This window comes from Trifolium pratense, linkage group LG4 (genome assembly GCF_020283565.1).
Source record: "Trifolium pratense cultivar HEN17-A07 linkage group LG4, ARS_RC_1.1, whole genome shotgun sequence".
In the NCBI taxonomy this organism is placed as follows: Eukaryota; Viridiplantae; Streptophyta; class Magnoliopsida; order Fabales; family Fabaceae; genus Trifolium; species Trifolium pratense.
In genome coordinates this window covers 9490150-9500328 of record NC_060062.1, presented here as the reverse complement: position 1 = coordinate 9500328, position 10179 = coordinate 9490150, and the positions used below count along the sequence as shown (strand labels likewise).

Genomic DNA, 10179 nt, shown 5'->3' with positions numbered 1-10179 from the left:
CATCGAGAGCATTTCGTCCCAAATCACCAAAACGGCCAGAAAAGAGAGAAAGAGCAGAAATCGAGAAAAGAAGTCAAAAGGCAAACTCATATCTCATCAAGATCATCAGTTCCCAGAAAGACCGCCACACTTAGAGCTGAATATGATTTTTTCGGTGTTCTCGTTGAAATGTCCGGGCGTACTCCTTGCTTATGGGGACATTGATATGAAGCTCGAGACGGTCAGTGTGCCGCTTTTCGTACTTTATAAGCACGTATGTCTTTCTATTATAATAGACATTTTGGCTTATTAAGAAAAACATGTGTTGGTATATTCAAAATATATTTCTACTAAGCATGCATTAATATGAAACTACTTCTTCCTTAAAAAAGAGAAACTAATTCACTGTCATCTGCTTGAAATAGAAAATTTTAATCCCTCAATAATTATTTACAATATTCTGACTGTCTCTATTATTAAGTTTTGAACTTGCATTGCTCTCTTGCTTGGTTAATTACGACCCTAAATATAAAAATAAAAAATAGACACACACACACTACATATTGTTTAGTTAATTATATTAAAAAAATACATATATTATTTAATTTATTTTTTTTACTGTTTCTCACTTATATTATATGTGTACTTAGATCTATTTTTTATGGGTTGTGACTAAGCAAATCTTTTTCTTCTCTCTTTGTCGGATATATATCCTAATTAAAATATTAATTTATTTTTTTTTTGAAGATTTCTTCTTTTCTGGCATATCTGTCTTATTTTGAAATAACAAATGGAAATTAAATAATTAATTAATCAACAAGTTGCTAATTTTTTTCTCAAGAAAATGAAACTTGCACGTCATAATTTAGTAGGAAAATGGCTCTTGTTAGTTATACGGAGCCGTACAACAACTACCACCATAAAAAGATGTTCTATTCTACGTCACTTGCTGAACTCTTCGTTGGAAGTTTCTATTCAAAAGTTGAAATAAAAGAGGTATAAATATTTTTGAGAACTTTGATAGTATACTTTATATAATAAAGATTTTTTTTTGGTACATAAAGAGTTACTATTATTTTGTGAATTGAATGAATCCTAAAAACAAGATATTCATATTTTCTATTTGACTACAAAAATATATAACTTGCATATACTAATAAAAATTTTCTTTTTTGACTTAGTAAAAAATTTATCTTTCTGAAAAAAAATTATTTAATAATATAAGTACTTATATTAAATTATTATACACTAACACTATTATATATATTATTTCACAAAAAATAAGTTATCTAAAGTTGAAACTAATTAAAACCTCCCAAACTATCTATATGTCTTTTGGCAACGATGAAAGGTAGAAGGAATAAGACACATATAGATAGAGCCAAACTTGAAGTGGTATGTTGCTATTGGAATCAGAGTGTGCAAACAGTGCAAGTGTATTTTAATATGCAGGTAAGCATGCATTCATCATACGTGTGTTTGAAAATAAGTACTTATAAAATTAAATAAATAGTACATAATTAGTACGGTTGATCAAAAATTTTCGGATATTTATAAATGACACAAAACTAATTAATATCAATATGAGATATTTATTCACCAAAAAAAAAAAATAATCAATATGAGATATTTTTACAATAATATTATAAATAAACACTTGTTATGTTGATGTTCCGACTGGTTCAAATATGAAATCTCTCATTTTATGTGGGGAGTTTCATGATTTTTTAAGATAGAATTTTATTTAGTATTTATCTTTCCATTTATAAACAATATAATAATAATAATAATAATAATAATAATAATAATAATAATAATAATAATAATAATAATAATAATAATAATAAACACTTGGATTACATGATAAAAGGTTGTGGTCGTGGATGTACATTTGAATCTATATAGGGTGTGAGTTCGATCTCGCAATGCCACTCTTGATCACTTTATATCGGATATATAATTTTTGGCCTTAGAGCCAAAAATGATAGAATAGAATGTCTTCAACATGTATGTAAATGATGGAGTAAAGTGTTGATTTTGACTTTTTGATTATCCGTGTCTAGATGATGGATGACTTGATAGATGTCCAAACAAACACAATTTCCTACTAGTTTATGGTTGATGTCTAGATGGTGAGTTCATACCATCAATGTCCTTTTTGTTGAAATCTTGAAGTGTAGTCTAGATGATGGACGAAACGTTGACATTGGCTTCATTTTCTTCTTGAAGTGTATCTTTGAATTCATGATTCTCATGCCTACACATTTGAACACACGGTTAGATAAATTATTCCTTTTATTATATTAAATGTTTGCTATTTATAATTTTTTTTATGAACGAGAAATTACTTTGAACTTATTTTGTTCTAACAAATATCACCTCTCAAAATCAATTAGGACACTAGTAAAGATGAATTTCACCGTTCACTCATAAATAGTGTAGTAGAAACTCAAATGTTTTTTTCAACAACCATTTTCAAGAAGTGGAGGTGTTTATCTTATTAAATTGGAAACCTTTTTTTAGATAACATTTTAATTTTGAAAACTTGATATTTCCAAGCACAATGTATTGATATTTTATATTGGTCTAACATAAAGGATAATATCATAATAGTATTAGATTAAGGCGAGAATATTTATTCTATACCTTACAAAAAATTGATTTCATTTCATTTTTAACTACTTTATTATTTTTTTTGTTTTATTACTACTTTATTATTCTTGCTTGGACGCAAGTAATCCCCAGATAAGACCTGACATTATATGTCGGCCACATGGATTAATAATCCCGTATGAATCATGACGTAAATCGGTCACATATCTTTAGTTTTTAAATAAATAAATACATTTATTTGTCAAAAAAAAATAATAAATACATTTATTATTAATTATTAATATGAATTTTTTGTCAAAATATTAATGTAATAAAATCACAAAAATTTTGTGCCATGAACTTAGCCCAGTTGGTAGGACATTGTATTATATATGTAGGGGGTCGAGATTCGAACCTGTCATCTCATTTATCTATCTTAAAGGTGAAATTTCTAACCACCAAGTTACTTAATAAAAAAATCACAAAAATCTTGATCACGGACTAATTTGTATTCACAAAAATCAGATTAAATTGATGATGAAAAAAAAAAAAATCTCTGCAATCGAATTAGTAAGAGGCTAAATTTTAAACTAATTAGTTAAAAGATTCAACTATTTCATATAAAAACCAATTATTTGAAAGAACTTAAATTTAAATTTTGAATAAAAAAAATTTAGTCAAATTTTATTTACTCTTCAACCGAATTATGAATTACTTCGGACATTTTTCTTAGAAATATTATGACATATCTTTTTGTGAGATTTAATAAAATGTATGTGTACAAATATTTTATCCTCAATGCATTGGAAATATCTCAATATTTTGTACTCATTTATATCATGTTTTATTTTATTTTTTACAAAAACTATCTGTGGAAAAACTTTTTTCTATTGAAAATTCAAGTCGTACGTTGAGACTTTGTACCTAGCTAGTACAAATCACATGCACCAACATATACAAAAATACAAGTCACTTTTGCTAGCTCTCACTATATATTCAACAAGGCTGTTGAGTCTTATGATGTCTTAGTAGCACTTTCGAGGAAACTACTCACAAAGAAATTTCAATTGAGTGTTCTATTTTGTTTTAAAACTGACCCTTTAATTGCAAAATTTATGCCAACAAAATCCCTTTCTTTATTTCTAGATGATCCTTATTTTACATAGTCTCTTTTTAAAATGGTCCCTTATGTTGCAAAGTTATGCCAACAAATTAAAGTCCCTTTATTGTAGAATAAGACATTTTGTACAACAATGGTGGAAACAAAAAGATCAAAAGATGATAAGACTTTACATATGTAAATGCTTAAATTAATGCAAGTAGAAAGTCCTCAATATATATATCATGGAATTTCAAACTGCTAATAGAACTTGACACATGTACAAATTAAGACTATGAATATGATACATATGAATGGACTTTTTTTTTTTAATATGCCAAAACAAAATACTACTCCGTCCCAAAATATAAGCAAAAAGTGGTCAACCAAAGTGGATGTATTTGGACTAAATTTTTAACCAAATACATCTACTTTAGTTGACCACTTTTTGCTTATATTTTGGGACGGATGGAGTATATTGTAAAAGAAATAAGCACAAGTAGTGCCTACAAATTACAAAAAAAAAATATACAAGAGGAGACAAGCCCTCAATCAGAAATGGCGCATGGGGCGCAGGAATGAAAGATAATAGTGGGTGCCTCGGGCAGTTGCACACGATGCACATGTATTTGGCGCACAATTGCGCAAGAAATTTAAGAAAGAGGGACATGCGGGCCAGTGTGCATGATGCGCAAAAGTTGGCGCATGATGCGCCAGGAGGACGAATCAGGAGATTCCACGTCAGCTGGCGCATGATGCGCAGATCGGTGGCGCGCGATGCGCAGATTAGGAAGGATTAACTATAAAAAGGTTGTTCTCGCATCTGTGAGAAAGTTACACAATTTTGTTCAAGAACTGGCTTTGAAGAGTGAAGAAATTCAAGCTTTGGAGTTTTCCAATTGAAGATTGAAGATCATGAATTCATCATCATCCTATGTTTCCTCTCCAATTGTAACCATGTATCACTAAACTCACTGGAATTGGATCTCTATGATGACCCAACTTCCATAAACATTGTTATGTAGTGAATTTGCAATTTGAATGTTTGTTAATCAATTAATGTTTGTACTTAATGCTTCATATATCTTGATCACATATTTGATGATTTGTTAGTTCAATTTGCTATGAGAATATGAAATTGATTCTTGATTTAGGATTAATTGAGCACTTGATGATTCTTAGAGATTTGAAATTGTTTGAGTGTGATTAAAGGATTTGAGTGCTTAAACCTCAATTTATCATGAATTTTACTAAGAGATTAGGAATGCATAATCAATTGAGAGGATAAAATGTCAAGAAATTGAATTTTATCATTTGTCAAATCTATCTTAATAAATATGCTTAGTCCATGAGAATTGGTTTTCACTACTAAATGCTATGGAAGTTGGTGATTCTTTGAGGTCCATTCCACCTTTTACTTGGAAAATCTAAACCAATTTGTGAACATTTGCATTAATCTCGTGATTGAAAAATTTCCCCAATCATTTACTTTCTTTGTCAATGTTTAGCATTAGACTCGTTCGTCGTTGTTGAATAACTTCAATCCCTTAGGATTGATATTTTACTACTTGACAACTATTTGTGCACTTGCGAATTTACTATAACTGGTCTTTCTGTTTGGTTAACTACCAAACCATGTTATTTTTCAATGACTAAAATGTTGTAAGAATTTCCAATTTATCACCTCAATTTTTATGCATTACAATAGTCTTCAAGGTTAAGTTTACCAAGCGGCAAGTGAACATGATTGCCCACACACTTGCTAGGGCGGCCATTTCTTGGCATCGTCGCTGTTATTTTGAGACATTACCTATTTGTATTGCTCCTTTTTTGAATAATGAAATGATATAAGCCTTTGTTCATCAAAAAAAAAAAATAGTCTTATCAATTGAATTAAATTCATGAAACCATCAAGGGCTATAGTGTGATAAGAGAGACCAATGAGGGAGGATTTAATTTTAGGGTTACTATATATTATTATTATTTATTATTTATTAATTATCCGGTTTAATAATGATTCGACCGATTGAACCATGCATTAGAAGCCTCATCGGTTCGTTCTCGGGTCTAATAAAAAACAACAAGTTATAGATAAATGTTTGGTTTACAATGGAATCACCTCCACTAGTATCATGCTTATAAAATTAGCATGACCCAACTTTTTTTTAGAGCTTATACAAACAGCAGAATTTTTATATATTATTATAAGTTTAATTGTCAAGGTAGTTTATGATAAAATAACTTATAAAATTACAATTTTCATTAGTGTGAACTTATAAATTAATATAAAATCTAATTTATATTAGATAAGTTGTTTGCATAAGCTCTAAAAAAAAGCTATATGAAACTAGCCCTTAGTATTGATGTTTAACTTTTTTTTTTAATGACAAATAAATAAATATATATAACGGATAAAACGATAGAATTGATGTTTGAGTGTTTGACTGTTACAACCTCGTCTTAATGAGTGAGAATCATAAATTTATTGTACTTAAATAAATAAAGCCCCAACCGTTGCGCCACTTCATTTCCGTACCTGGCTGGTACCACAACTACTCCTCCCCTTCTTCTGTTGCTTATTTTTTTGCTTTTTAAGCATTTTGTTGCTTGTGTTTAATTTCAAGCTTCCCGTCATAATTTCATAATATATTATTTTTAAATGTTATATAAGTTTCACATATTTGGTGACTGATGATTATAGGAGTACTTACTTATGTAGTACTCGTTTCAGTTTTAAATATAAGTAACAAAAATAGATTTATTAGATACTTAATGTCGTTCTAAAAATAAAAAAAGAATTTTGTCGATAACATAGATTAAATTAATTAATTATTCAATAATAATAAAAAATAAACAAGTCCTTTTGGGACATTAGTTATTAGACCAGACAGAAGAAAATACTATAAAGAAAGTTTGATCAAATAATATCTGAACCAAATATATTAAAAAAATTGACTAATTTTATTTTTTATTTGAGACCTGAGTAATTCATTCATCACTATCCTTGATAAATTTTTTCATTCCTAAATTTTTGTCCAATAAACTACCAAATTAGTCGTTGTCTTCTTAACTCGATGTTTATTAGAAGAATCATGAACTTATTTAAGAGCGATTTAGAGTTTAGTAGCTTATTCGATGCTTATTCTTTTATTTTTTTGGGGTATTAATCTTATAATTTTCATGGAAAGGGATCTTAGTCACCACATAAGTAAAATCTTACCAATTATCCTCAAATTCTCCCAAATAATTTGTTTTAAGTAAAATTCATTAACGACTTGAACTCAATATCTTAATTTACTCAAAATGTATTCCACTCCCCTATATCAAGTTAGATCTGGATTCTCTCTGGTGTGTTCTCTATAGCTATAAATAGAACGGATTTGGATTCTCTAAAGTCATAGTTTCATAAATTTCGTATATTTAGGCAAAATTCTAGAGAATTTTGATCTTTACAATATACATAAATGCACCTAAATATATAATATTTTTCTATTTCTTAATTCAATTTTACTTGAATTTAGATAAATTTAGGAAAAACAAATTTAAAAAATTCAAATCCTAAATAAAACGATTACACGCAAGAACAGAATCCGTTTCTTATCATGTTTATCCAAAATTCCCATAAATAAGCCATTAAGATTTACCATACATCTTTTACTAAAACAATTAAATTACTCTATTTAATGTTTGACTGTTATACAACCTTATCTTGAAATTCTCACATCATACATTAATTTTCCATAATATAAATAAATGCACCCCAAAATATTGCGCCACTTCATTTCCGTACCAGGTACCACAACTAATCCTCTTAATTCCACATCATAACTCTTTCTCTGTACCTTCCTCAGTTTGATTCTAATTCAAACACTTTTTCATTAATTTCTCCAAACAACTTCTATATAATTAATTCTCCATTTTCTCATCCTTCATCATGCATCCTCATTCTAACTCATAACCCTCTCTTCATCACCAAAAAATTTCACTTTCCACTCCAAAAAAAAAAACCACTTCAAAATTCACAAAAAAAATTCAATCAAAACTGACTTCGAAAGATTAGTCTTTGCAGTTAGGTGCGCACAAACATATGTGTCTTGGTTTATATGGCCCTTCTCATAGTACCAACCATACACTAATTTTTTAATATTCTCAAAAAAAATTGAAATTTCTTTGTTTTGTTAAAACTATGAAATTCAAGCTAGGCAAGAAGGTAACTCGGGTCACTCGATGGATCTTCCGAAGATTCCGGACCCGACCCAAATACCGTCGTCTCGGCGCCTCACCGGAAAAGAGTCACCTGACAACGAAGCTTCTAACATGGGGTCGGAATTTAACTACAAAAGCAAAGTCTCTATGTTCCAAAAAAGGGTTGGGTCGGTCGGCTTATTTACCGGTTGGAAAGGACCCGGTTCAGGAAAACGGTTCACCGGTTCCGAAGGGTCATTTAGCGGTTTACGTGGGTCAAAAAGACGGTGAGTTTCGTCGGGTTTTGGTGCCGGTGGTTTATTTCAACCACCCTTTGTTCAGTGAATTGTTGAAAGAAACTGAAAAAGAATATGGGTTTTGTCATCAAGGTGGAATCACGATTCCTTGTCGGGTTACGGAGTTTGAACAGGTTAAGACCCGGATTGCTTCTGGGTCGGGTTTAAGGAGATTGGGTCGGCGGAGGTATTTATGACCGTTGATTAATGAAGCGGTGGTGATGAAGATTAGAGATAATGGTGACTTGGTGAGTTTGTGATTGAAAATATTTATTTAGAAAATTATTAGGTTTTAGTTTTTTTTATTTTTTTAATTTTAAGTAGCTTGGTTGAAATTCTACAAATGATTTTGGTTAGCTATTTGCATATTTGTGGAATACCATGTGTAAATGGAATGGAATTTAGAATGAAAAGTAGTAGTAACCAAACAATTTTCATATTTACTATATTAAAAATTAAAAATATAAGGCTTTTTAACAACATTTACAATTTTATTTTATTTTTAATTTCCAATTTTGAGAATCTTGATTGCCTAATCTCTTGCAAGGCTTTTCTGGAGGAGGTAAGGTTATGAGAAGAGACAAATAATGATATCGTCTCATTGTCATACGTAGTCAATATGTACAAATAAAATGCAAATTAACAAAAAATGTGTATTATAAATAAGCAAAAATAAGAAATCGACAAATTATTTTGTTTTGTCAAATACTAACATAATGGCAACAATCACACGATGTGAAGAAATTGAAAAATCTCAAATTTGAACATGTATTTCATCAAGCGAAGGAAGTCCTCCCTCAGTTTTATTTTATAAGACATATTACTTTGACTAAATGTATTATTTATATGTCTTGTTTTGACCGTATTTATCTAAAAGTATATAAATGTCAATATTATCAAATAAGATCTTGTTTGATTTGTTTCGATAAATATTTTCAAAATATCAAATTTTTATAATTTTTACTAATAAACAATTAAAGATATTCTTAATTAAAATTATGTATTGACATACGTGCAATGATAAAAGAGTTTTTATATTTTAGGACGGATGTAGTATGTAAGAGTAGGAGTTTGTGGTTCCTCCTGTTTGCACAATATTTTGAGAATTTATATATATGGGTAATACTAATACACACTAAAAATTAATGTGGATGACACCATAAAAATTAATGTGGATGGCAGCTCTTTCAATAATCCGGGAAGATTAGGCTTTGGTGGTACCTTGCGTGATAGCAATGGTAATTGGTTACTTGGATTCTCTGGCTTTATTGGCATCTCTACTTCCTTAAGTGCCGAACTTCATGCAATTTTAAATGGCCTCAAGATTGCTCAAGCTAAAGGACTTAGAAATATTATCATTGAATCAGATTCCACTCTAGCAGTTAATTTTGCTTCTCATGGAACTTCTCACTTTCACCCTTATGCACCGCTTATCCAACAAATTCGTCATCTTCACCAAGGGGATTGAAATGTTTCTTTTCAGCATACTCTTAGAGAGGGTAATGAATGTGCTGATTGGCTTGCGAAGACTGGAGCCTCCTGCAATGATACTTTGAAGATTTGAAATAGTTGTCCTCCTCAACTCAGTCTCGTGTTGATGGCTGATGTTATGGGTGTTGCTCGTCCAAGGACTTAGTTTTTTTTTCTCTTTTTGTTCTTGTGTTGTTTGTTTTTTTTTTCCCATCTCATAAAAAAAAAATACTAATACACACTCACATTAATTTTAGAAGGTGTGTATTAGCATTATTCACCTAGTTACTTTTGACAATAGATATCCTTTCTCTCTCTCTTCAATTGTGTGTAGTACATGGCTCTTAATGTAATTTCCTCACTCACACCTAGTTGCAGGTGTTCACACAAAAGATCGACTATATGTGATTTCCAAGATGATCAATTTTGGCACATATTTTGGTTTGATATTTGTGAGATTGAGCAACAATTGACCTTAGTGATAACCGTCAAAAGCCTCTTACTTGAGCTATAGTATCATTGGTTTAACTTGAAATGAGTTGAAGCTAATATGATAAT

The 10179-nt window shown here is 29.9% G+C and overlaps 1 protein-coding gene across 3 annotated transcripts; it reads left to right on the top strand.

The window, feature by feature from the left end:
• The first annotated feature begins 7433 nt into the window (after positions 1 to 7433).
• LOC123920257 (auxin-responsive protein SAUR36) lies at positions 7434 to 10179 on the top strand. Of its 3 annotated transcripts, none has more exons than XR_006813589.1 (2): positions 7434 to 8399; positions 10000 to 10179. XR_006813589.1 is itself a non-coding variant. In XM_045972480.1 (1 exon), the coding sequence occupies exon 1, from the start codon at positions 7857 to 7859 to the stop codon at positions 8346 to 8348; it is 492 nt and encodes a 163-aa protein (XP_045828436.1). In that variant the 5' UTR covers positions 7435 to 7856; the 3' UTR covers positions 8349 to 8636. The 3 variants fall into 3 exon arrangements, 1 of the variants encoding a protein (XP_045828436.1); XR_006813588.1 differs by lacking the exon at positions 10000 to 10179 and adding an exon at positions 9334 to 9936; XM_045972480.1 differs by lacking the exon at positions 10000 to 10179 and having other exon boundaries at positions 7435 to 8636.

What these genes read in the sequence shown, in the direction of transcription:
- LOC123920257 (XM_045972480.1), top strand. Translation starts at nt 7,857, where the DNA reads ATGAAATTCAAGCTAGGCAAGAAGGTAACTCGGGTCACTCGATGGATC.